Here is a 24,709-nt window from a genome sequence, read left to right on the forward strand (position 1 = left end):
CTATCGTTCATGTATCATGTTGGGCGGGCCTTAATTGGCCCGCCCGCGTAAAATTGCGGAAAGTCAGCAGTCAGCTTCCTGACCATCCCCGTCGATCCCACACACCAAGGACAAAATTCTGCCCTTGGAGTTATGTCTGCCTATGGGGTTTCCTTATCCTTCACTTTTAATCACCAGCCCTTTAACCCCAGCCATGGCAAAGGCTGCTGCAGGATTGAGATACCTATTTTCGAAAGGTTGCCAATATTTTTGTTACCCTACCATGGCATTTAATTTTAGTTCTGTCGCCCGTGTTCTCCAAAAGAATACATGTGGAGGTGAATAATTTTGCACATAACCTGGTACAGGAAATCTAAATGTTATTAACAATTAACCATTTGGGCAAGTTAGTATTAATTTTTAACCATTCATAACTTATTTAACCAGTTGATACAAATCAGCTCACTGTCTGGAACATTAAGCTGGTTTAAACACTTGAATGTCTTGAGGCACCAAATTAACTTCAATGATATGGTTTTGACTGTCATGGCCAACCAAAGAACCACAAAATCATAACATGACACAGCACAGAAGGAAGCCATTTGGAGCAGCTCTTGATTTGAAATGAATAGGAAGAGCCAATTTACAAAGCAACATTGTTTTAAAACCTAGGTGCCTGATGTCTAGGGAGTACATGAGGTCATCAGTTTCTTGAACATATAATTCGATTTCTGTATCTATATCTGTTTTTTGGCGTACTTGCATATTATTCCCATTTGCTTTTTACTATGTAAAATACTTTATGAAAGCATTGGCTAGTTGACAGTCCCATTACAAGTTGCGTCAAGGGCGGGGGGGAGGGGGGCCCTGGACAGTATTTGCAGGGAATTTGGGGAGTTATTGATATTTCCACAAAGTCCCACATATCCCCCAGTAAAGTTTAAAAACTACTGCACAACTCTGTACCTGATGCTTACATGTGGTACATTTTATCCTAACCAAAAAAAATCTATTTGCTCTAAAATCTCCAGCTCAAATTGTAGCACTCATGCCTCTAAGTTAGAATGTTGGGGGTTTGCTCTCTCAAATGGATGTATAAGATCCAATGTTGCTATTCCAATGTTCTCCAGGGGAACACTGGATACTATTTACTCAACTTCATCTGACAATCATCACATTGCTGTTTGAGGGTGACGCAGGCATGTAATAATGATATTACAACTTTAAGGGTAACTGTTTAAAGGCACATTTCTGTTTTCAAACTTTTACATTGAATTTACATTAAATTTAAGCTTTTAAGCCTTCTTTTCAAAATGCAAGTACGGACAGACCACAGGGCTCCTCCTGGTGTTTATTCAAACCTTGTCAAACTCATACCTCTAGAGCTGGCTACAAAGAGTCATTAAAAATGCAATGACCCCTCCAGGGATGTCCATTGAATTCTATAAGGTGTGAAAAACTCCTTTTTACATCTGAGTCAACAGAAGACAGGAAGAGACTTCAAAGGACGTCAACATAATTAACTTCTTTAAAAACTTCTTTTTTTTTCAATAAATTATAAAGATTTTCCTTTTCCCACCTATTTCCATTATATAAAAAAAAACCCCCACTAGAGCTATACCTTAAGTGCCCTACCATCCATTCTTAATTAGCACATTCGTTTAGATAATATCACCAACTTTAACTTTAACACCTATGTGTTCTATTGTACTATTGTCGTTGACATCTTTTGATGATCTGCTTCTATCACTGCTTGTTTGTCCCTACAACCACACCCCCCCCCCCTCCACCTCTCTGTCTCTCTCTCTCTCCGCCCCCCACACACACACCTTAAACCAGCTTATATTTCAACTCTTTCTTGGACTCGAACTCAAGTTCTGTCGAAGGGTCATGAGGACTCGAAACGTCAACTCTTTTCTTCTCCGCCGATGCTGCCAGACCTGCTGAGTTTTTCCAGGTAATTCTGTTTTTGTTTTGTTTTTGTTTCTTCCTTCAGGCTGCTGATCACAGAGCTCTCTCTGTGTACCTTTTGGAAGAAGAAACGTGAGCATGTCTCGTCCTGCTCCATGGAGCAGACTCTGGAACAGAAGTGGATCTTGGAGGCCTCCGAGGCAAAGAGCGAGGCTTGCTGGCTCTTCACCTCTTGGAATTCCTCCTTGACATCGACCCCCATCGACTGCAGCTGGAGCAGATTCTGCATGTTTTTCTGGAGTCAGGACATTTCCCTCTGTTCCTTTCTAGCTTTCTAGGTGCCTTTGAGGATGAAAAACGTCTTGATGTTTCCCTTGATCGCTTCCCACCAGTGTGTCAGTGACTCAAAGTGGGGTTTCATCTTGTCCAAGGGAGGACAAGGAAGAAGGTATTAAGAAATCAACTGATGTTCTGCCAAAGGGCAATCAATAAGTGCCATAACCACAGAATTAGTGAGCAATAGAAAACCTTCTCCCCAAAACACCCACTGGCCTGCTGTGCCAACCTGAAAAAGGCAAACACTAACTAGTCAACTGCAGAATCTGAACCTCAAGTTTCAACTGCTTCACTTCAGAAAGAAGGAACTCAAGCAATGGACCTGTAATGATATTTCACAGGGACTGATTTGAAATCTTATCTGTAATCTTTTTCCTTTATCCATTTTAATCTTTGTATCTGTATTTTGGATAATAACCTTATTACTTTTACTTAAATAACTTTCAGCTGTACTTTTTAGTAATAAACTAACCTTTAGCTTGTTTAAGACTAAAGCTTGTCTGCTTTTTAATTTTTAATTTATTTTTAAATTGAACCCCTCATAAATTAAACATCCACACACACAAATTCTTAGCTTGTGGATCACTTTAAGGAAATGCCTTTTACACAGTTGTGACAGTGGGAGATTGCTATGTGCACGTTGGTTGCTGTGCTTCTAACATTGCATTAGTGATTATACCTCAAAAGTCCTTCATTGACTGTAAAGAACTTTGGAACATCATGTGGAAAATGCACATTAACACAAAAGTTATTTTATTCATGAGAATAAAGGCATCTCTTTCCCTTTAATTCTGTTAATTTAAATGTAACTTAATTCTCTAACATTGGCCTCTTGAGCATCCCTCATTTTAAGCACTCCACTATTGGTGGCCTCAGCTTCAGTTGCCTAGGACTTAAACTCTGGAAATCCCTCCCTACAGCTCTATGCCCCTCTTGTTCTATTTCCTCTGTTAATGTTAAAGACGCAATATAAATGTAAGTTGTTGTTAGAAGTAGAGAAAGTCTTCTTTACAACTCTTATCTGGGAAGAATGCTGTCACTACTGATGATTGATTTATATTTAAAGTACAAAAAAAAATTCATTGGTTTTGTAATCCATGATACATAAAGGGTGTCAACACTGGGTGAAACCTTGCTGGAGGTTTTAATCACATGATCTCTCGCTTCTAACCACCCCAATAGTCATACAACATTTCTTCCATCTTCAATATTTTTATAACCGGCAAATGTAAGTGTTCAAAGGAAATGTAAAAAAAAAACACACACATTTTGTATTGCCCCTTTGATTTCAATCTTAGGTTTCTCCCAACATTTTCTGGGACATTTATCCTTAATTCCTGGAGAGACAATCCCTGAACAATTAGCAAACTTACACATGGCCCTGGACTATCCGCAAGGGAATCTATTGTTTAAATACTGATTTTTGTGTTCTCTAATCATGTTAATGCAAATAATTAACAAATTTATTAAATAGTAGGAAACTAAACTTTAATTATGAACCATGGAAAGGCAACACTAAGCTGCTATGTGCATTTTGATGCTAGAATATTTTTGAATGTAGTCTTAATCAAACCCAAGGGAGGAAGATTGTGATAGCCCATCCAAGAAGATACAACACAATTTTACACTTCTAACCCTAAACTTTTCCCTGATACTTTTTGGCATAAGATTGGAAATTCCCTCTCTGTCTCAGATTCCCCGTCACATTAGTCCTTTGGTTTCTGATGTTCCCTAAGAGTCTTCTGAGGTTCCACATCCCTTCTAATATTTCAACCCTTACTTCCTCACGCACATCCCCCATACATCCCCCAAGTGTTATTTCCTTTCCACCATTGTGGTGATTAATCATTTTACATTCTATTTACTTGCCAACTTACAATGTGCCCCAGTGATTAGGGTCTAATCCAATTTATATACTTTAAAATTAATGAATTAATGGATGTGTTATAGCAACAACTGGCATTCATATAATGCCTTTAATATTGTCCCTAGGCACTTCTCAGGAGCTTTATAAAGCAAGATCTGACACCAAGCCATGTAAGGAAATATTAGGGCAGATGATCAAAATCTTTAGAAGTAGGTTTTAAGGAGTGTCTTAAAGAAGGAAAGAGAGATATAGAGGAGGAGAGGTGTGGGGAGGAAATTCCAGAGGTTATGGCCTAGATAGCTGAAGGCATGCCCCCATATGGTAGAGTGATTAAAATCAGGGGTGCTCAAGAGGCCAGAATTAGATGAGGTCAGATATCTCAGAGGGTTGTGGGTCTGGAGGAGATGAGATAGGGAGGGGCCAGGTTAGGAGGGATTTGAAAATGAAGATGAGGATTTAAAAATCAAGGCATTGCCTAGCCAGGAACCAATGTAGGCCAGCAATCACAAGGACATTGGAAGAATTGGACTTAGTGGCAGTAAGGACACAGGCAGCAGAGTGTGCCAAGGTAGAAGCCGGCGAAGAGTACATTGTAATAAAGGCAAAATACTGTGGTGCTAGAAAGCTGAAACAAAAACAAAAAATGCTGGAAAAGCTCAGCCAGTCTGGCTGCTGGCCTACTATCCAGCATCACCGGTTTCAGTCCCCCTTAATCAATACATATTTCACTACATCTCTACTTCCCTTTAGATCTGAAGAATGGTCATACAGACTCGAAATGTTATCTCTGTCTCTCTTTTCACTGATGCTGTCAGACCTGCTGAGTTTTTCCAGCATTTTTTGTTTTCGGCACACTGTAATAATCAGGTTCAGTGGTAACATAGACATGGATGAGGGTTTCAACATCAGATGAGACTGGGATGGAGTTGGGCAATATTATAGAGTTGGAAATAGACAGTCTGTCTGCTGGAGTGGATATGTGGTCAAAATCTCATCTCAGGGTTAAACATGACACCAAAGTTGTAAATCTGCTTCCACCTTAGATTGTAGCCAAGGTAAAGGATAGAATCAGCAGCTAGGGAATTGATTGTAGAATGGACCTGTCTGTGATCAACCATGTCAAAGACCACAGACAGGTCAAGAAGGATGAGGAAAGATAGTTTACCTTTGTCACAATCACATAGGATGTTATTTAAGACTTTGACAATATGCTTAAGGGCTTTGAGGAAAGGGAGGTTGAAGGTGAGATGGTAGTTTGCAAAGATGGTGTGGCTAAAGGTTTGTTTTGAGGAGGGGTTAATGATGACAGATTTGAAAGAAAGGAACAGTGCCTACAGATAAGAAAAACCATTAACAATACCAGCTAACATAGGAGACAGGAAGGGAAGTTTAGTGGGGATAGGGACAATGGACCAGAAGGTATGTCTCATAGACAAAATGAGCACAGAGAGTTTATGGGTGTGGGGTGTCGGATACACTAGAGAGTGAAGCGAGTTCAGAGCTGGGGTAGGGGGGGATTTTTAGAGGACGTTTGATACAGAGGGCTGGGGGAAAGGAGAGAAGTGTGTGACAACATTTGACCCAGAAGCAGTTCAGTAAGGAAAATCTGTAATTTCTTTAAAAGGTCTGTGGAATCTGTAATTGTTTTTAAGAATGATTGAAAAGGACGTTTAAGGATTTGCATCAATTATAAAAGGATCCATTGTAGTTTTATTGGATAATAAGAAATACTGGCCCATGTCACTTGCTGACCCTTGACCTAGAAGCAGTACCAACAGGAAAGAAATTAAGAAAGAAACCATGTGGCTGGCAGGCCCAAAGGAGAGTGGCAGGCACAAAGGAGAGATACAAGCAGAGCAGCTGGAGGGTGAAGGCGATCAATATACAGATGCAGACACAAAAAGAAAGCAAACAGAGACTGAAAGAGGCACACAGAGAATTCTTGTGAGGGGAAGAAGAAAATCGTTCTCAGGAAGAGGTCAGTTTTTTTGTTTGGAAATAAAGGAGACAGGAGCTCCTGAAGGCACTTGGCAAGCTGGCTGTAAAGGTCTAAAACTTGGAAAGCTGTTTGAATAGCTTGGTTATGCTAAAGACCTTGTTATTTATTAGAACTGGCCAAACCATGAACCGAAGTATTATTAGTTAGTCGATTGAAAAGGAACTCTGAACTGTTGTGACCCAAGGGAGAGAGGGTTCGTAGGAGTGTGCCTTACTGATGATAATTGTACCCATAAACATCAAAGGTGAAAGCTGTTGTTAGATCTGACTCCTGACCTACTTTGTGTGAATAAAGAATCGCATATTGTGGAACTGTATTGCTATAGTGCCACATTTGTGTGGGGAATGACATGAATGCTTGTGGTTGTGTTTTATTAATTATTTAAAGTGAAATTTACCTTTTTATCTGAAGTATCATTTGCTTGTTAATTCATGTTTGATATGTGTTGGTTCTGATTATGTTAAAGTAAAAGTTACAAAAAGTGAAATCCTGCTGCTACTTTCTTCATTTGGAGGTTGTTTTGTAAATTTGGTTATTTTTGGTTAATAGTTCCCCCACAGGGGTTGTACCAAGTGGAAGAGGCAGCCAATTGGATGCTATTGATCTCAGTGACAAAAAAGTCTATGAGCCTCTCCTTTTGTTGTTGGAGGTGAGGCTGGAAGGGGAGAAAGGAGACATAGTTTATCTTTGCATTTCAGGATGATCCTGGATAGTCAGCAGTTTTGGCAGACAACTGAAGGACCTGATAGTACTTTATGTGGCCCAGCCAGACCTGGCAGTGAATGGCAAAGCTACCTGTCCACCATATACATTCCAGTCTGTGTCCCTTTTATTTATAAGTGAGCAAAGATGAGGGTCATACCAGGGGAAGCTGCCAGGATGAGATAGAGTAATAGTTTTAGTGATGACTATGGCAAAGGTGTTATCTAGTGAGTGCTTGAGCAGCTCAGTAGCTGCAGGAATGTTGTACTGAACAGAGGGCCAAAATTTAGCTGGGATTTTGAACGTACAGTTGTAAGTGGATTGCAGGAGAGTTTTTCCCCGGGGCAGGCACAGAAGGAAGCAGGTTTAAGACAGGGAAGGGGGTTGTTGATGTAGATTGATACAAGGAACTATTATGTCAAATAATTCCTTAAGACAATGTTAAATTCTTTGGAAAACATTCTTCTCCAATATTAGCATTCTCTAGTTTTATAATATGATGTGTTAACTAACTTGAGAGATAATTTGGCTCACCTTAATTTCATCAAGTCATCAAGCTGTATTTTGTTTGGTCACCACCATATTACTCACAAAACCAATCCAAATCTCCACCCACAGTCAGCCATTAGGGACAATGAGGCCACCTCAAAATCAGCTTGGTTTAGAGTATAACTGGCAGAAGGCTATATAACTCTCAAATACTTTTACTCTACTAGTAAAGGCAATTATATTTACACTGTACCACTTTGAAATGCCTGTAATTCTATACAAACCCAATAGATGGCTCTTACTTCCTGAAATATGGGGTGGAATTTTTCTAGGCCTGGGGAGGCAGATTCGTGAAAATTGCAAAAAATGCCATTGGGCCAGTATCCCAACTTGTTCCTACTTCTTTCCATCTTTCCGAGGCGTGGACTGGTAGACAAGTTGGAAACCTCCGCAACTGAGGGGAAGCCAGTGAAGAAGGTAATGAGGAGGGATTTCTCTCTTTTCCAATTGCAGAGCAGCCCCATACCTGTGTCTCCAAACTGACAGGTTGGAGATGGCAAATATACAGTGGAAAGAACTCAGTGAAACTGACAAGCTGGAAAGACTTTAATCAGTTACACTGAAGAGCTCCACCTATGGTCAGGTGAGAGGCTGTTGTTCAAAGCACTTCATCTGTTAGTTAGTGCTCCCACTGCTGACAGGTGATTGACAACAGCTTGGAAGGCACTTCACCTGACCAGACCCTTACCCACCTTCAGATTCACATACCGGCTGCCAGCCTTCTGCATGACATGGGAGCAGCTTACGCATCTCCACTGCCCACCACAGGAGATTGCACTGCTAACTGCTCCAGCTGCGGTCAGAGCTATACCAGCAGCAGCAGCAGCAGCAGCACCAGCTGCCTTCCCTTCAACCACATGAACCTCCACAGAGTAGAGGGGATGGACGCCAAGATCCAACTGGAAAGAGGTAAGACTCCCCCAACAAAGAATCTAGAGGTAGAAGATCAGCTCTCCCAACATGTGTGAGCATCAGTGCCTCAGGAAAATCAAGCTCTTATGCTTTCAGGTTGTTGCTGACAGCATAGAACAAGACCTCCTTCCCAGTAGAACTGTGGCCACTCATTGCCCGTGGCCAAAGTGTCTGTCACTGGAGGCCCACTCTCCTTGCCTCCCCCCACCCCGCCCACCACAACCCCCCAATCTCTGCCTTTTACAAAGTTGTGTGCTCTCTTCTGCAGGGAGGTGTGAGTGGTAAAAATGACTTATATAGGAGCACTTGTGGCTCAGCAGGCAGTGCCTATGCCTCTGAACCAGAGGCTCCAGTTTCATGCCTCTTTCCAGAATTTGTTGGCCATGGAAGGAGTGTTCACAAGGCGGTTCAACAGGTTGATAATCAGCCTGCTAATCCTTCCAACACTTCCCCACTATTCCCCAAAGGGGAAGATACAAAATAAAAATATGACTTGTGTGGAAAGAAGAGAAGGACAACATTTGTGAAGGGTGACTGAGATGCAGAGGTTGAAAAGAGCAATAGGATGAGTGTTAATTTTGGCTGTTCAGATGGGGTTTTTGCAGAGAGGAATACAAGTTGAGCTGTAAAGCTGTTGTTCTGATGAGTGCTTTTCAGGTGAATACTGGGCAGAGTATGGAGCTTTGTGCCTGAAAGTGTTATTTCACTCATCTTTTCTGCAATTCTGAGGTCCTGGTGTACCGTCACAGGTTGAAGGGAACCTTTCTTGCTGCTCACTTCCTTGGCTACTTCCATCCATGCCTGCTTGGTTGGAGAAGTTGTCCTCCTCCTTCTGCTCACTGCCACCTCACTCACAACCCCACAGTAGGACCCCCGGTAAGAGTGAAATGCCCTGAGAGGCAGCCTTCCCAGGTCTTCCCCTGTCCCCATTCCCCAGCTTGCTGCACCCTCAAAAATCCAAGTGCTGATGAAATTTTCTGAAACATTCTGTGACCCTTTTAAACATAAATCCTTGCTCTGACAAAATGGCCGTGTCACCCAACCAACCCTAATTGGTCCAGGAGACCAGAGGCAGGCTCTCATTGGTTTGTTTTGACAAAAAGCAATTGAAAAGCCTGCCAATCAGGATGTCAGATTTGGGACCTGAAAGTGGTCTCATCTTTCGCCAGAGGCTAAGATGGTAAGATACTGCTCTTGGTTGCTGCTGGGTTGTAAAAGATAGTGGAAAAGTCAAGGAGAGGGTGTAACTTAAAGTGAAATATTGATGGTGTGTAATTCGTCATTTGCTTTTCTCTGTGAGGGTGGTGCACTAATCTGAAATTCTGCCACCAAAACAATGGTCAACTTTGAATAACATTAGTCTCCCCTTATTTTCAGGATTATTTTCATTTTAAATGAAGCAGAATGAAAAGCCAGTGTTCTTCCTGGGAAGCTGCATTCATGGATGGCACTAACAGACCAGAATTCAGGATAAACTGGATGATGTGAAGGATGACATGATCCTGGCAAACACACATACATGCAAAAACAAAAACATGTACATACAAGCACACACGCACACACAAACATGAAGGCACTTTCACACAAATGAAATACACGGTGGTGTACAGGTAATATCACCGGACTAATAATTCAGAGGCCCAGGCTAATGTTTTGGGGGCACGAGTTCAAATCCCACCATGGTAAATGGTGGAATTTACATTCAATAAATAATCAGTAATGCTGACCATGAAACCCATCTAGTTCACCAATGTCCTTTCGGAAAGGAAATCTGCCACCTTTAACTCATCTGGCCTGCATGTGACTCCAGATTCACAGCAATGTGATTGACTCCTTTGAAATGGTGTGGCAAGGCAATTAGGGATGGGCATGTCACATGCAAGAATCAATTAAGAAACACACACACGCATCTGAAAGTATTGGACTGGGAAATGTCTCTTGATGTTATTTATATTGACTTCAAGAAGGTACTTTATAAAGTCCCTCATAAGAGATTGTTAGCTAAATTTGAACCTCATGGAACTGAAGACAAATTATTGAATTGGTTAGGAAGTTGGCTGAGCAGCAGGGGGCAGAGAGTAGGGATTAATGGCCAGGCACTCTAATAGGCGGAATGTGACTAATGATGCCCAGAAGTGATCTGTGTTTGGGCCTCAACTATTCACCGTATTTATTAATTACTTAGATGATATCTATTCAAATTTGTCAATGACACAAAGTTAGGAAATATTGTAAGCAGTGTAAATGGAAGTGTAACATGATAAAGCAGCCCTTCCCAAAACTGACCCCATTTTAACACTTGAAAATTAATGTGACCCCAGACATCAGCAACAACAACTGAACTCTAACCTTAAATTCAATGGCTGCTCTTGGTTGTGTTTCTTATTTTCATCCAGCTTTATTTCTGGCCTTTCCTCATTCTTGCTCTTCTGAAGATACTGATTCTTTTCGACAAAAACTTTCACAGATGCAACCATCCCTCTGGTAACTCATGAAAGCAGTAGAGATTGGGAACTCGATTTTAAACCCCAATTGACAGGCGGGAGAAAGTCAGAGTGACTGGGGGGGTGGGGGGTTGTAAAATATGAGGATCAGGCAACCCACCCACATTTCTGCCCCCTTTAAAATTTTAAAATGCAGAAATCACTCCACCGAAAGGTAGACAGGATTTAATTAACATGCCAAAGTTATAAAACAAAAACAGAATTACTTGGAAAAACTCAGCAGGTCAGGCAGCACGGCGGAGAAGAAAAAGTTGACTTTTTGGGTCCTCATGACCCTTCTCTGCCGATGCTGCCAGACCTGCTGAGTTTTTCCAGGTAATTCTGTTTTTGTTTTGGATTTCCAGCATTTGCAGTTTTTTGTTTTTATCTCTATGCCAGAGTTATAGCCTGATGACATCATCAGTGCAGTGACTTCAAGTTCACAGTGAGTGAGAGGAAGACCTGAACTGCAGAAATGCAACTGCTGGCTCTCCAAGGTAAGTGGCTCTTTTAGCACTCCTTGTGGGCCAGGAGGAGGATCAGGAGTGCTCTTCCCAGCCCCTCAAAAAATCCAGCAGCCTGCCCCAGATTCGCCTTATTGACCCTACCCAGCCTCCCAATTACGACCTGGAGCTTTGCAGATGCCAGGGATTGCTTCCATGTCTCCTGGCTGAAATCTTCCACTGCTAGTGTTCTCTTCTGACAGAATCTTCACTGCACAGAAGGAGGCTATTCTGCCCATTGTGTCTGCGCTGTCTTTCCAAATGAGCATTATGACCGAATGCCATTGCCCTGCCTTTTCCCCATACCCTTGCACATTGTTCCTATTCAAATAATCATCTAATATCCTATTGAATGCCTCAATTGAACCTGCCTCCACCATACTTCCAAGCAGTGCATTCCAGATCTGAACTACTCATTGTGTGAGAAAGATTTTCTCACATCACACATGCCTCTTTTGCAAATCACTTTAAATCTGTGCCCTCTCATTCTTGATCCTTTTGTGAGTGGGAACAGCTTGTCCCTATCTACTCTGTCCAGCCCCCTCATGATTTTGAACATCTCTATCAAATCTGACCAGTGATCACAACCCCATCCGCTGTTTCTGTGACCCCAATTAGTATCGTGACCCCCAGTTTGGGAACCACTGAGATATTGATAGGTTAGGTGAATGGGCAAAACTGTGGCAAATGGATTCCAACATGAGGCCATCCACTTTGGGCCTAAGAAAGATAGTACTAAATGGTGAAAAGCTAGAAACAGTGGAGGTCCAAAGAGACTTGGGGATTCAGATACATAGATCATTAAAATGTCATGAAGAGAGAAAATAATCAACAGGGCTAATGGAATGCTTGCCTATGTATCAAGCGGGCTAGGAAATAAGGGGGTACAAGTTATGTTTCAGCTAAACAAAGCCCTGGATAGACCACATCTGGAGTATTGTGAGCAGTTCTGGGCATGACACCTTAGAAAGGATGTTCTGACCTTGGAGAGAGTGTAGCATAGATTTGTTAGAATTATTCACGTTTTCAAAGGTTTAATCATGGGCAGAGATTATACAAACTAGAGTTGTATTTAGAAGCTTAAGGGCAATTTGATCAAGGTTTTCAGGATATTAGGGGTAACAAATAGGATAGATAGAAACTATTTCTGCTGCTCAGGGTGTCTAGGTCTAGGGCCATAGTCTAAAAATTGGACTCAAACCTTTAAGGAGTGAAATGATGAACATACAAAGGCTGGTAGAAGTTTGAAATTCCTTTCTGCAAACAGCAATTGATGTTAGAGCAATTGTTAAATTTAAAACTCAGATGGATAGATTTTTGTCAACCAAAGGTGTTAAGGGATATCAGGCAAAGGATATGCGGAATTAGGTCCTAGATCTCCCTGATCTTGATGAATGGCATAATAGGTTCAAGTGGGTAAATGGCCTACTCTTGTTACTATGTTCACACACAAACACACACATACACAAACACATACAGACAGACAAACACACAGACACACACAAACATATACAAACACAGATACACACACAGGCAGACGTACACAAACACATCCACACATATGCAAACATCCACACGCAAACTCATCCACATACACACAAACATGCAAATAGACACATTCCCACACACATATATTCACACACAAACACATACATTCACACATACATAGACACAAACACACATATACACATACACAAACATACAAACACAAATTCACAGGTATTCACACACACACACACACAAATATACACAAATGCACAAGTTCACACATAGACACACGTATGTACACAAATACACACAAATACACACGTAAACACGTTTAAAATAAATGTTAGCAATGCGGTTACTCCAGACTTTCCAACAATTACAATTTCCTCTTTAAATTTAGTCGGTTGACTTCAACTGGGTGGAAAATTATGTCTTTATTAGTTTTACATCTTATGATTGCTTTAAATATACCCAGAAAAATAGTAATGAGCAGTACTCTGAAAAGGAAAACCTGACCGTTTAATACAATCTCGTGGTTTGTGTGTGGGGGGGGGGGGGCTGACCCTATTCCCGGCCACCATATCCCACACACACACACACACACACACGGGATCAGAAGTCACGTTGTGCGTAAATTACTTCCAAACTCGCACAATTTTCCCCGATTACGATAGCTTAGGATCCAGGGATAAGTTGAACACGCTGTGCAGTCATGTCATTCTATTGTTGCCTGAGGCGGAGAGATGAATCTTTGGCTGTTGCTGTGGTTTACGGCAGCGCCCTGCCTTCCAACAAGCAGCAATGATACTAAGAGCGTGGTCACAGCCTGTCAAACGGTAGGGCTTTAACACACCTCTTCTCTCCCTTTGAATTCAATACATTTTGCTTCACAATGTAATGGGCTGCTTACTAAAGTAAGATAATAAAGGAATGTATTTTTAGGATCGAAGTACTCGATTAATGAACTTTTCTTTCCACTAAATTAGCCATTGAATATGCTTTGTGGAGAATAAATTCCCTTACCTCAGTTTTCACTATAGCAATTATGAATGAAACATATGGGTGTACAGACGGATGAAAGACTGCTAATTATTGCTGCAGGTTTTCGGAAAATCAGAACATTTTGGTTTATGCCCTGTTTTGAGTGCGGGGATGTGGTAAAGTCAGCGTTGAACAAAATGGATTAACATATTTGACTGATATTTCGGACTTTGCTCATTTTGGCTTCGTGGGTCAGGTAGAAATTTCACAGTTCAGTGGTTTGACCTGTGGTTAGTCAGCTCCCGAAGGGCGAGTCAGCCTGTGCAAGTGACAGTTAGTAGAAGTTTCACAATGTCCGTTAGATGGTCCACCTCTTACTATGCAGATTCTGGAGTTGGTATGCACGTTACTATAATTTGATGTTTTTGTAACTTGTGTTCTGAAAATTTGCAACTCAGTTTTACAAAGTAGAATTAAATTTGAAATTCTTACAGGTTGAAATCATAGCCGCTATTTTAAAAAAAGTGATGATCAGTTTAAAATTTGGCTTGTTTGTTATACTTTCACAGCCTTCCCTTGAAGTAGTGGAATAATTCATAGTATTTTAGGCTGAAATGTGTAGGGCCACAAGCACCTTTATGCCAGCTGATAAAGTGGTTAATCACAGTACAGCATGGGGGCTTTATGGTCTCCCACAGCCCATACAATGAGTGGGCCATAAAGCACACCAGACCTGAGCACTCTCCGAGATGGCATCTCAGCATTAAGAGTTGGAGCTCTGGTGTTGACTCACTGGAATTTTCTGGAATAGGATTTGAACATTGCATGCTCTAACTCAAAGGCAGGGGTGCTACCACCAAGCCAAAGACACGCTCCAAATAAGCAGTTTCACCACATTGCTAAAATGGCAGGAAAAGATTTCAACAAATAATTTTTAACTGATTTCCCTTATTTGTATTAGTGGATTCCTGTGAGACTGCAAAATACAAGTGTCCCTATCATTTAAAATGTTTTCTTCAAAATTCTAACTCTAAGTTTTATTAAGTAGAATTGCATAAATCAATAACTTGCACTGTTCCTCAACTCAAGTTGTGAAATATTCCAGTTTAGGGAAGAGGTGCTTCTAAACTGTTAATTCTTCCCCTTTAAAATATATGGAACCACAGAACGTGTATTCACTGCTAGCAAATTGTGAATATACTGAAAGATATCAGCTGAGTTTTTTTGTTATAGTGCAAATGTGTTCTTAAACTACTTAAAATGTTTGTGAGAAATTTATTGTTTTCAATCTTATTTGGCAGAAAAACCATGTTGTGTCCTGTCAGTATCAGAACCTATCCAAAGTACCTGATCTTCCAATGGCGGGGACCAAAATGGTAGATTTATCCCATAATTCAATCCGAATGTTGACAGAAGAATCACTGCTAAATTTTGGTTCACTGCAACACCTGGATGTCTCCTATAACCAACTGAAAACTATAGAATCAGAGGCTCTGGCACATCTGACTAGCCTAAGAGTGCTCATGTTGGCAAACAATCACCTGCACAGGAACTTTTCATCTACTGATGGAGCCTTCAACCAATTAAAGAGACTCGAAGTGCTAAATCTGTCACAGAATTATTGGGACAGTGAGACAGTGGCTCCACATCTGAAAAATCTGTCTTCACTGAAAGAATTACATCTTTCAGGGAACTTATTGATGAAGCTGACACCTGACATGTTCTGTGGGATGCTGTTTTTGAAATATATTTTCCTCGAAAGAAACTATATTACCGAAATAACCGCAGGGACCTTTGAGTGTTTACCAAACTTGGTTGAATTGAACTTGGCCATGAATTCACTTTCTTGTATTTCCAATTTTCATCTTTCGAAGCTCCAAGTCTTGAACCTGAGCAGAAATGGCATTGAATTCTTCATAACCAATGAGAATGAGGAAGAATATCATCTTCACGTGCTTGACCTGAGTCACAACAGGTTATTTCATTTTCCATTTCTTCCAAAATTGCATCAGATAAAACATTTGAATTTGTCTAGTAATTTAATGATCAGTGTAACACCTGATGTATTGAACAATTCACATGAATGGGACATAAGAAACAGATATAAAGAATTTATGGTGTTAAATAACCACAGTTCCCATGCAAGTTTATCGGAAGTAATATTTTTGGATTTAAGCAACAATGTACTGCTTGATATATCACATGGCTTTTTGAATAAATTTAGTTCTCTCCAACACTTGAACCTCAGTGGAAACTGTTTTCAGAATTTTAGTATAGAGAATGCTGAAGAACTGAATTTCCTGTCTTCTCTAGATCTCAGTGACAATAAACTCAACAATATATCCATGGGGGCAGATAGTCAAAAGCTCCTCTCCTTAAGATACTTGGACCTTCAGAATAATTCCATTCAGTTATTACCCTCTCAACTTTTTAAAGCCCTACCTAAAATAGAAAATGTCAACCTTGCTAACAATAATGTGAAGATTTGTAATGTGGCAAATAAGATCATGGGATATGATGGCCAAATTCAAGAGAGCCATAACAATAATAATGGGTGTGTGTCTTTTTCTGACATCCCTACTCTTAAGTACCTCAACCTCAATGGGAATAACATTACACAGCTGGCACCCTACACGTTCTATCAGACCCCCTTGGTATATTTGGATGTTTCAAGAAATAAACACCTGGAAGTGCCAGAGCAGGCTCTGATAGGCTTGGAACAATCTTTGCAATATCTCTCTTTAAGGTGGAATTCTATCCAAACCTCCAAAGTCACTTTGACATGTCTGAGTCACCTTAGAAATTTGGATTTGTCGTACAATCAGTTAGAATTTTTACCCTCTGGCATTGGATGTTCTCCATTGCAAGTCCTTGATATTCGGGACAACAATTTTCATGTTCTTCAAGACTTAATGATTAGAAACGTGTCTCGAACTCTTAAAACACTGTACTTGAGTGGAAATTATTTTAACTGTTGCGCATTAACTTGGCTGGATGCACTGAAAGGTACTGATGTTGAAACACCAGATATGGGTAAGACCGAATGTGTTTACCCAAAGCAGAATGATTATTCAACAGTCCAATTATTAAGTGATCACACGGAGGAATGTCATGCCAAAGGCACCACAAAAGTCAGTCCCCTTCTAATTCTAATATCTGCACTTGCCTTTCTACTGGTTATTGGATCTGTGATAACGTTAATTGCTGGAGAGTGTTGTAGATTGTGTCTGAACACTGGGGAGGAGAGGTTTGAGGCAGACACTGCTCCAGTGAAAACAAAGAGTGAACACCAGCTGGACGGGCTGTCTCTAAGTGTCATTAAAATAGAAACATAAAGTGGTGAAATGTATTACTGAACTGCAGCATGGAGTAGAAAGACCAAAGCTTGAAATCCAACCCAGATATGATGCAGATTTGTGATCACATTGGAAAATGAACTAACGGTCTGACGCAACACCAAGTGAAGCTGAGCCATTGAAAGCAAAGAGACTTTACTTCTGGGCCATGAAATCAAACTTTGCTCAGCCTCAAGACCTGGGATGCTTTGATAATAAGTAAAGGCATTCTGTCTTTTCATGTGAATATATTTTTAATTATTGGAAATGCATGCTCTCCAAAAGCTTGGTGATTAAATGCATCTTGTGGTATGACAATGAGTCATATGTTCGAGGAATGTCCCTGTATTTGATGCACTGTCAGTACTGAGTGAACCTAGCTCAGCTAGGGTAGAAGTAGGATGCTACAATCTGTCTCCGCCTCCATGAGGGGAACTAAATTCATAGTTTCTCTTTCTTTCCAATGGACTCGTCCTGTAGTGCTGCTGTCCCCCCTCCCGTCAATCAAACTGCCCCCTAATGTTCGCTCTCTAGGGCCACAAAGCAGCATGGGAACGTGGGAAGATTGGAACAGGAGTAGGCCATTCAATCCTGTGAGCCATTCAGTTATATCATCGTTGATCTGTACCATTTACCCGTCATTGCTCGGTATGCCTTAATACCCTTAACTTACAAAAACATATCGATTTCATATGACCCAAGATTCATAGCCTTTCCAGATTTCCATTATCCTTTGAGTGGCAAAGTGCTTCCTGATTTCATTCCTTAATGGCCTCGCTCTAATATTAAGATAAATAACAAATGGCTGAATAAAGTCATATTCAAAAATCAAATGCCATCTGCTGGAGAGATGGCAAAAGGAAACAATTGGTGGGGGTAGGGGATTAAAATTTTTGATGCTATACCTATTATATTTGGATTATTGTTAACTTGGACTCATGAGGTTCATTTTATTATTCTCACAGATGATTTCTCAGGATTTACAGTTGAAATTGCTTTGGCACAGTAGAAATGTCAGAACAGTTCAACTGTATATTAATAAATTAATAAATTAAATAAATATTAATAAAGTCATTTTGCGTATCTTATCCATGGAAGTGAAACACTATTCAGAGCACTACTAAATTAATACAAAGTGTGTTTATTCTACATTTAGTTTATATTTGTGAGATTAAACACACAAAATATTACTTTACACATAACTGTTACACGTTGATCTAATTAAATACATAGAGATAACAGCAAATATTTTTCTAATAAAAAATCTTATCTTAGTGTAGTTTACATGTACAAATTGTTTAAGTGGGAGCTGAAAATGAGCATTTCTTAGCTTGTGCTCTGGAAATGTATATAACTGAATTCACAAAAGCATGTATCAGAATCCAATCCAATAAGTTATGGTTACAAACCCTTTCCTCAAATATATCATTTAGGAGATGTTGAATTTATCATATATCAGCCAATGTACTATTTGATTTTAAAACTGGAAATTCTGTTTTCATTTCAGACTTCCAGCATTTGTAGTTTTTTGTTTGTATTTATGCAGCATTATTTTATCAATTGAAATACTAGGCAATGTTTTCTGTTGAAATCTTTGATAAATGGCACTAAACATAGTTATGGATATGAATTTTTTTTTACCTTTTGCTTTATCATTTGCATAAACAACATACACACCATACCACACCATCATCTTGCCTCTTCCTCACGCTGGGCGCCATGTTTAAAGTGCAGCCACCCGCACACCTCTCAGCGCTCTAGCCTAGGATTGCTGCACAGAAGACATGGCCCCAAAAGGTAAGGGGACTGCAGCCCAATAATTCAGTGATGCGTCCCTGGAATGCCTTTTGGACGCCGTGGAGGGTGATACCCTCTATCCCCACTCTGGCTGCAGGAGAGCCAGCAATCTCATCACTCTGGCTTGGTAGGCGATGGCAGTGGTGATCATTGCCAATGTTGCACAGAGGAGGTTGGCTGTCCAATGCAGAAAGAGGATGAATGATCTCATCCGTGCCGCCAGGGAAAGGCAACCATCTCATCACTCTAAACTCACACACTCAAGCCCATCACACATTCACAGGCATCTCTCTCACTGCGATCTACCTTCACATCTCTATCTGGCCTTATCTCCTCTGGAGACTTCCTCCTCAGCCCTCACTATCTTGAGGCCACTTGCACAGATCTTGAGCCCGCACACACACCCTGGGATACCACCATTCCCCAGTACAGCCCTCACTCACCCTGCAGCCTCTTCCCTTGTCTGAGGCCATTTTTCTCCCTTCCCCAGGCAAGGCCTTGCCCTGCAGCCATTGAAGAGCCATCCCCACCTTATGGCTGGTCTGGTAGGTAGAGACCTGCCCTTCAGCCCCTCTAAAAGTGATGTGGCGCTTCTGTGAAACCTGGCACTGATGACTGCGATTGCTGCCCAAAGCAAGGCGGGCAAACAAGCCTTAAAGTCCAATGGGAAGTGCAGCCCACCAGGTACACGTCGCTTATGCTTAGTTGTAAAAAACTTCTGCGTACAATCATGCCAGGTGTTCCAGCGTGGGGGGGATGGTTCCGGCAAGTTGGGCTTCTAATGATATGCAGATGTTTTAAAATGAAGTTCCCGATGTCCGACAGTGGAAACGCAGCCTACCATTGACGGGCAGGATGGACCATTACAAATGACGTTGTGATACCGGTTTTTGGTCTTCTCACTGTATTGTCCACTCACACCATCAAACACACATGGGCACAAAAAATTCTGCCCAAGAGCTGCATCACATGATCCCCCTCTGAGAGCTCCATAGACTCTGTGTCTCCATAAAAGCAGCTTGTGTCCATGGTAGCTGCTGTAGCATGTGTCCTTTTCTGCCAAAGTCCAATACATAGGTATGTCCAGCCAATAACATTATAAGTTAATATTTTATATAACACATCTTTAAAACACCTCCATCACCATTCCTGGGTATATTCTATGTCACCATTAGCAGGTGGCAGCAGGAATGGTATACAGTGAGGAGGGTGTGGTCCTGGGAGTCCTCAACATTAACTCTGGATCCCATGAAGCCTCATGGCATCAGGTCAAACATGGGCAAGGAAACTGCCTGCTGATTACTACCTACTTCCCTCGCTCAGCTGGTGAATCAGTGCTCCTCCATGTTGAATACCACTTGGAAGAAGTACTGAAGGGCACAGAATATACTCTGGGATGGGGGATAATGTGCCTCACCAAGAATGACTTGGTAGCACCACTACTGAACAAGTTGGCTGAGTCCTGAAGGACATACCTGCCAGACTAGACCTGCGGCAGGTGGTGAGTGAACAAACGAGAGGAGAAACCTGCTTCACCTCACCCTCACCAATCCACCTATCGCAGATGCATACCTCCGTGACTGTATCGGTAGGAATGACCACTGCACAGTCCTTGTGGAGATCACACTGAGGATATGCTCCATTGTGTTATGTGGCGCGACCACTGTACTAAATGGGATAGATTCAGAACAGATCTAGCAACTCAGAACTGGGCATGTAAGAGGCACTGTGGATAATCAGCAGCGGCAAAATTGTAATCAGCCACAATAGGTAAGCTCATGACCTGGGATTTCCCTCACTCTACCATTACCAGCAAATGAGGAGTGTAGGGGAGCACAGGCAAGCATACCTAAAAATGAAGTGTCAACCTGGTTAAGCTACAACACAGACAAACATCGGTGCTAAACAGTAGAAACAGCATGTTAGAGACAGAACTAAGTGATCACACAACCAATGGGTCAGATCAAAATTCTGCAGTCCTGCCATATCCAGCAACTAATACAAGCTCCACAAGTGTCCCATCCTCAATGATGGGGGTGACCAGCATGTCATTACAAAAGATAAGGCTGAAGCATCTGCAACCATCTTCAGCCAGAAGTGCTGAGTCCGCTCACACCACCAAACACGCATGCTGCCAATGGGCACAAAAAATTCTGCCCAAGAGCTGCATCACATGATCCCCCTCTGACAGCTCCATAGACTCTGTGTCTCCATAAAAGGAGGACCTCTCCGGAGGTCCCCAGTAACACAAATGCCAGACTTCAGCCGGTTCAATTTATTCCGTGTCATATCAAGAAAGGCTGAAGGCACTGGAAACAGCAAAGGCTATGCACCCAGCCAATGTCCCATCTTAGTATTGAAGACTTGCACTCTAGAACTAGCCAAGCAGTTCCAATATAGCTATAACACTGGCATCTACCTGACAATGTGGAAAATTGTCCTGCTATGTCCTGTCCACAAAAATTAGGACAAATCCAATCTGGACAAATATTGCCCCATCAGTCTACTCTCAATCATCAGCAAAGTGATGGAAGGGGTCAGTAACAGTGCTCATTATTGCCTTGGTGCAAACATGAATACCGGAGGTGAGGTGAGAGTGACTGCCATGACATCAAGGCCCCTTAAAAAAAATTGAAGTCAATTCGAATCAGGGGAAAACCCTCCACTGGTTGGAGTCATACCCAGCACAAAGGAAGGTTGTTGAAGGCCAATCGCCTCAGCCCCAGGAGTTCCTCAGTATAGTGTCCCAGACCCAGTCATCTTCAGCTGCTGCATCAATGACCTTCCCTCTATCATAAGGTCAGAACAAGGGATGTTTGCTGATGTATGCACAATGCTCGATACCATTTGCAACTCCTCAGATATGGAAGCAGTTTGTATCCCATGCAACAAGACTTGGAAAACATTCAGACTTGGGCTTATAAGTGGCAAGTAACATCCATGCTGCACAAGTGCCAGGCAACGATTATCTCCAACAAGAGAGAATCTAACCATCACACTTTGACATTCAGTGACATTACTATTACTGAATCTCCCACTATCAACATCCTGGGGGGTTGCCATTGACCAGAAATTGAATGACATCAGCCATATAAATATTGTGGCTATAAGAGCAAGACAGAGGCTTTGAATTCTGTGACGAGTAACTCACCACCTAATTCCCCAAAGCCCGTCCACCATCTACAAGGCACAAGTCAGGAGCGTGATGAAATACTGTCTACTTGCCTGGATGAATGCAACTCCAACACCATTCAAGAAGCTTGACACCATCTAGAAAGAGGCAGCCAACTTGATTCGCACCTCATCCACCACTTTAAACATTCACTCCTTCCACACCAACAACTAATACAAGTTCCACAAATGTCCCATCCTCAATGATGGGGGAGTCCAGTATGTCAGTACAAAAGAAAAGGCTGAAGCATCTGCAACCATCTTCAGCCAGAAGTGCTGTGTGTTAGCTGCATTGTATACCGTCTACCAGATGGCTTTCAGAAAGTCACCAAGGCTCCTTCGGAAGCACTTTCAAATGCATGACCTCTACCACCTAGTAAAAAAAGGGCAACAGATACATGGGAGCACCACCACCTGCACTTTATCCTCCATGACACACAATCCTGACTTGGAACTATATCACCATTCCTTCATTGTCGCTGGACCAAAATCCTGGAACTCCCTCCCTAACAGCACTGTGGGTGTACCGACAGCACATGGACTGCAGTGGTTCAACAAGGTGGCTCACCACCACCTTCTCAAGGGCAATTACGATGGGCAGTAAATGGTGGCTTTACCAGTGATATTCAAATCCCATGAATACATAATAAAAAAGATGCATAATATTCTGCCCAAGTATCACAAGAATCTTAAATGCTGGAAAACAGTTGGCTGGTTGACGTTTCATGTTGTGATTATATTGGAAACTCCTTTAGAAATTACCAGCAATGTACACACAAATTTGGAAGTTGCATAGTATTGTTTTGTTTAGAAAATCACCAGTTCTGGTACATTAGAATTTAACTTTCTGCTGGACTACTAAGTGCATTTAGTGCTCATGGACAGTGCTAGTTGCTTGAAAAATAAACCTTGACTCTTCAGATTTGGATTTGGCATTGAAGATTTTTTTGCCTTAATATTGCAAAGCTAATCTTGTCCTCTTGGTTTAGTAATGAACCTTGGTTTAGTAATGAATAAATTTAGTAATGAATAAACCTCTTGGTTTAGTAATGAATGGACTGTAAAGAAGACTAAATTAGCCTGTGATTCTCTACCTGTTTGCTATCCAGTGACTACCTCCCAAAGGTTTGCATATATGGACCTCAGGTGAAGTCAGGATTGTGTTCAGCTATGATTCCATGCTCTGATGTATAGCCTCCCTGTCAAGAATCAGAGATGAATAGACAGGAGTACCGAAGGACAACCAACATCCAAGGAAAACTGTTGGCCTGAATTTAAGTAGGTGATCTCAGTTTTGTGCTAACTTCTTAAGAATCTATCTATCAGATTACTCCAGGAGCCTGTCAAAAGAATAAATTCCTTGTTGCCCTCGGAAGCTGGACCATCCATTATTTTTATTGAAAATTTTGCGTACAGAATCTAAATTATTTGTATACTAAACTAATTTAATGGGAAAATGTTGGATTACTGTGTTAAACCAAATAAAATATCCAAATGTTGATGTTAAAAGTTGTATCTCAGTTTCTCGTAAACTCATTATACCTTTATTTCTTTCCTGTGCCTAATGGCACGCGAGGCAGATAAAGATCGCACTTATGTCTATTTCCATGGCTAGTTTTCCTGGGAGCATGTCGCCAGCAGCTTGAGGAGTGTAATTCCACATCAAGCATAGCTGACCAGAAGACTCTACCTCTCATGCCACTTGCCATTGGCACATTGGAAGGATTTAGAGGTTGATAATCAACCTGTTTGCCACATTTTGGATACACCTTCCAGGCCATCAAGTCCTGGAGTGCAACTTGAACCCAGAGCTTCTGCCCAGAAACAGGGACACTACCCACTGTGGCACAAGACCTCCTACCTTTTACTCACCATGTGGCTTGAAACAAGTACAAAACATAAGAATATCATTGAGCTTTGTAAGTGCTATTTTATTATATGTTTAATAAATATCAAAGAAAATGTCCTCATTTAGAATGATTTTTCTATCAAGCAAAGTACTTAGACAAACACAAGGTAATCGGGAAGAGTCAGCATGGTTTTGTGAAAGGGAAATCATGTTCAACCAATTAATTAGAGTTCTTTGAAGGAGTAACATGTGCTGAGGATAAAGGGAAGCCTGTAGAAGTACTGTATTTGGATTTCCAGAAAGCATTTGATAAGGTGCTACATCAAAGTTTATTGCAGAAAATAAAAGCTCATGGTAAAAGGGGTAACATATTAGCCTGGATAGAGGATTGGCTAGCTATCAGAAAACAGGGCATGAATATATTGGTCTTTTTCTGATTGGCAGGATGTGACAGAGTGGAGTCCCACAGGGGTCTGTGCTGGGGTCTTAACATTTTACAATTTACATCAATGACTTCAACGAGGGGAGCAAAGGCATGGTAGCTAAACTTGTAGTCAACAGAAAGATAGGTGGGAAAGAATGTTGTGAAGAAGACATAAGGAGGTTGCAGACAGGTATAGATAAGTTCAGTGAGTGGGCAAAAATATGGCAGATGGAGTATAATGTGGGAAAATGTAAAGTTAACTTCGGCCGGAAGAATAAAAGAGTATTACTTAAATGGAGAACTACTGCAGAATTCTGAAGTGCAGGGGGATCTAGGTGCTCTCGTGCATGAGTCACAAAAGTTAGTATGCAGGCACAGTATGTAATCAAGAAGGCTAATGGATTGCGATCCTTTACTACAAGA

General features: G+C 41.3%; 1 protein-coding gene across 3 annotated transcripts; it reads left to right on the plus strand.

Annotated features, from left to right (window-relative positions):
* The first annotated feature begins 13,373 nt into the window (after positions 1-13,373).
* LOC121282622 (transforming growth factor beta activator LRRC32-like) lies at positions 13,374-23,602 on the plus strand. 3 transcript variants are annotated; one of them, XM_041196406.1, is made up of 3 exons: positions 13,374-13,565; positions 15,012-15,685; positions 23,123-23,602. In XM_041196406.1, the coding sequence occupies exons 1-3, from the start codon at positions 13,473-13,475 to the stop codon at positions 23,205-23,207; spliced, it is 852 nt and encodes a 283-aa protein (XP_041052340.1). In that variant the 5' UTR covers positions 13,374-13,472; the 3' UTR covers positions 23,208-23,602. The 3 variants fall into 3 exon arrangements, with proteins under 3 accessions (XP_041052340.1, XP_041052339.1, XP_041052337.1); XM_041196405.1 differs by lacking the exon at positions 23,123-23,602 and having other exon boundaries at positions 13,375-13,565; positions 15,585-18,661; XM_041196403.1 differs by lacking the exon at positions 23,123-23,602 and having other exon boundaries at positions 13,376-13,565; positions 15,012-18,661.
* Positions 23,603-24,709: the final 1,107 nt, after the last annotated feature.

This window comes from Carcharodon carcharias, chromosome 9 (genome assembly GCF_017639515.1).
Source record: "Carcharodon carcharias isolate sCarCar2 chromosome 9, sCarCar2.pri, whole genome shotgun sequence".
Classification (NCBI taxonomy): Eukaryota; Metazoa; Chordata; class Chondrichthyes; order Lamniformes; family Lamnidae; genus Carcharodon; species Carcharodon carcharias.